The 2,134-nt window shown below is 35.9% G+C and overlaps 1 protein-coding gene across 1 annotated transcript; it reads left to right on the top strand.

The window, feature by feature from the left end:
• Positions 1-952: 952 nt before the first annotated feature.
• Positions 953-1,894, top strand: LOC109249321 (olfactory receptor 9K2-like). Its single transcript, XM_019419676.1, has one exon. The coding sequence runs from the start codon at positions 953-955 to the stop codon at positions 1,892-1,894; it is 942 nt and encodes a 313-aa protein (XP_019275221.1).
• The last annotated feature ends 240 nt before the right edge of the window (positions 1,895-2,134 follow it).

The following is a 2,134-nucleotide window of genomic DNA, read 5'->3' as shown; positions in this document are numbered from 1 at the left end:
TTGAATGGGTTTCAAATATTTAACCAAACAGATTAATTTAGATGCTGCTAGAAAAGCAAAATTTATTTTGAAAGCTACTGAGCTTTTACTATCAGGTTAAGAGTTTAATAAAACTTGCTATCTAATCTATTTTTTTTTTATACAAGCAGGCTTTTGGTTTGTTCCTCACTTTGAAGTTTCTAATTTTCTTTCAAGTTCAGAAGTTGGAGATGACATGGATTTCTTGACAGACTTATTTGAGAAAAACAGTATCAATAAACTTTATAGGATAAAAATTATGAAGGCATCGATCACATTTTACTTTCTCATGTAAATAAAATTAGATGATTTCCAGAAGTTGAAGTCTGATTTTATTTTTAAAGATCTCAAGTAAGACAATTAAGTCTTTAGTAACTTACTTGCTGTTGTAAGAGCTCTTTTTGAAAGAAAGTTCATATTATCTTGAAATGAACTTTTAGCTTCCTTTTCTTTCATTAATTATTTTTATTACTGTGTTGAAACAAAGTATTATTACAAAAAATAAATATAAAATTATAAATCAAATTTAACGAGGTGTCTTTTTCTTAGTATGAAGAGTTAGACTTTACTATTTTTGAAATCACAAATGACATCTCACAAACCACCCATATGACAAGGTAGTTAGATATAAGGAAATATCAAATTTTGTTGTGTTGAAATTAACAGTAAACTTGAATAATACATATTTCACTTGGAGTTCAAATTCTTGTTTGAACCTTAACCAGTTGTGTTACCTTAACCAGTTGTATTACCTTAGGCAAGTCTAGTATCTTTCTTTAATTTACTCATGTGTGTAAACCTAATGGTGTAATAGATTTGAGAGTATTCTGTCAACTATGAGGTCTTTTTAATGTGAGTGTTGTGCGTGATGAGAGAGAAATAGCAGAAACTTTATTTGTTGACTTTCTGTTATACTTTTAAGCAGAAATTTGCCATGGGTGACAAGGGAGGAGACAACCACTCAGAAGTGACTGACTTCATTCTTGTAGGCATCAGGGTCCGTCCAGAGCTCCACAGTCTCCTCTTCCTACTATTCCTGGTTGTTTATTGGATGGTCCTTCTGGGGAACCTTAGTATGATTGGCATCATTGTGACCGATCCCCGGCTGAACACACCAATGTATTTCTTCCTAGGCAATCTCTCCATCATTGACCTCTCCTACTCCACTGTTATTGTACCCAAAGCCATGGTCAACATCCTATCTCAGAAAAAGACCATATCCTTTGCAGGCTGTGTGACTCAGCTATTTCTTTATGCACTTTTCATGGTCACCGAGGCCTTTGTCCTGGCAGCCATGGCCTATGACCGCTTCATCGCCATCTGCAATCCACTCCTCTACACTGTCCGCATGTCAAGAAGCCTCTGTATCCAGTTGGTGGCTGGTTCCTATCTCTGTGGCTGGGTCAGTTCCATCCTTCAAATCAGTGTAACATTCTCAATGTCTTTCTGTGCTTCCCGAGTCATTGATCACTTCTACTGTGATTCAAACCCCATCGAGAAGATCTCCTGTTCCAATATCTTTATGAATAAGATGGTGTCCTTCAGTCTGGCTGTCCTCATTATTTTGCCCACAATACTTGTTATTGTGGTATCTTACATGTATATTGTGTCCGCAGTTTTAAAAATCCGCTCCAGTGAAGGGAGGAAGAAAGCCTTCTCCACTTGCAGTTCACACCTGGGAGTTGTAAGTTTGCTCTATGGAACTGTTTCCTTTGTCTATCTCACACCTCCAAATAACCCTGAACTTCGTAAAGTGGCTTCAGTATGTTACATTTTGTTCACACCTATGCTGAACCCTTTAATCTATTCTCTAAGAAATAAAGATGTTAAAGATGCCATGAAAAAAGTCATATGGAAGAAAAAAGTTTTACTTTAAATCTGCTTCCACTTGTTTTACTGTTTCTTGCCCCAGTTGATTGTGTCTGCTTGATCTTCCAGACTCAAGCGTTTAAAGCTAGGGTTAATTTAAAAAATGAACACCCCCACTAAAGAAAAACCCACCTTTAACTGTTTTTATTCCGCAGCATTAATAAATAATATCCTATAAGGAAAACTCCAAACAACATATTCACTTTTTTGCAAGGCAATGTTAAATCTGAAAGTTCTGGACACCATG

The sequence above is a fragment of the Panthera pardus genome, unplaced genomic scaffold, assembly GCF_024362965.1.
Source record: "Panthera pardus isolate Hobbes unplaced genomic scaffold, ASM2436296v1 HiC_scaffold_6, whole genome shotgun sequence".
In the NCBI taxonomy this organism is placed as follows: domain Eukaryota; kingdom Metazoa; phylum Chordata; class Mammalia; order Carnivora; family Felidae; genus Panthera; species Panthera pardus.
Note: the sequence above shows the minus strand (reverse complement) of the source record. Positions and strands in the feature narration are given on the sequence as shown.

What these genes read in the sequence shown, in the direction of transcription:
- LOC109249321 (XM_019419676.1), top strand. Translation starts at nt 953, where the DNA reads ATGGGTGACAAGGGAGGAGACAACCACTCAGAAGTGACTGACTTCATT.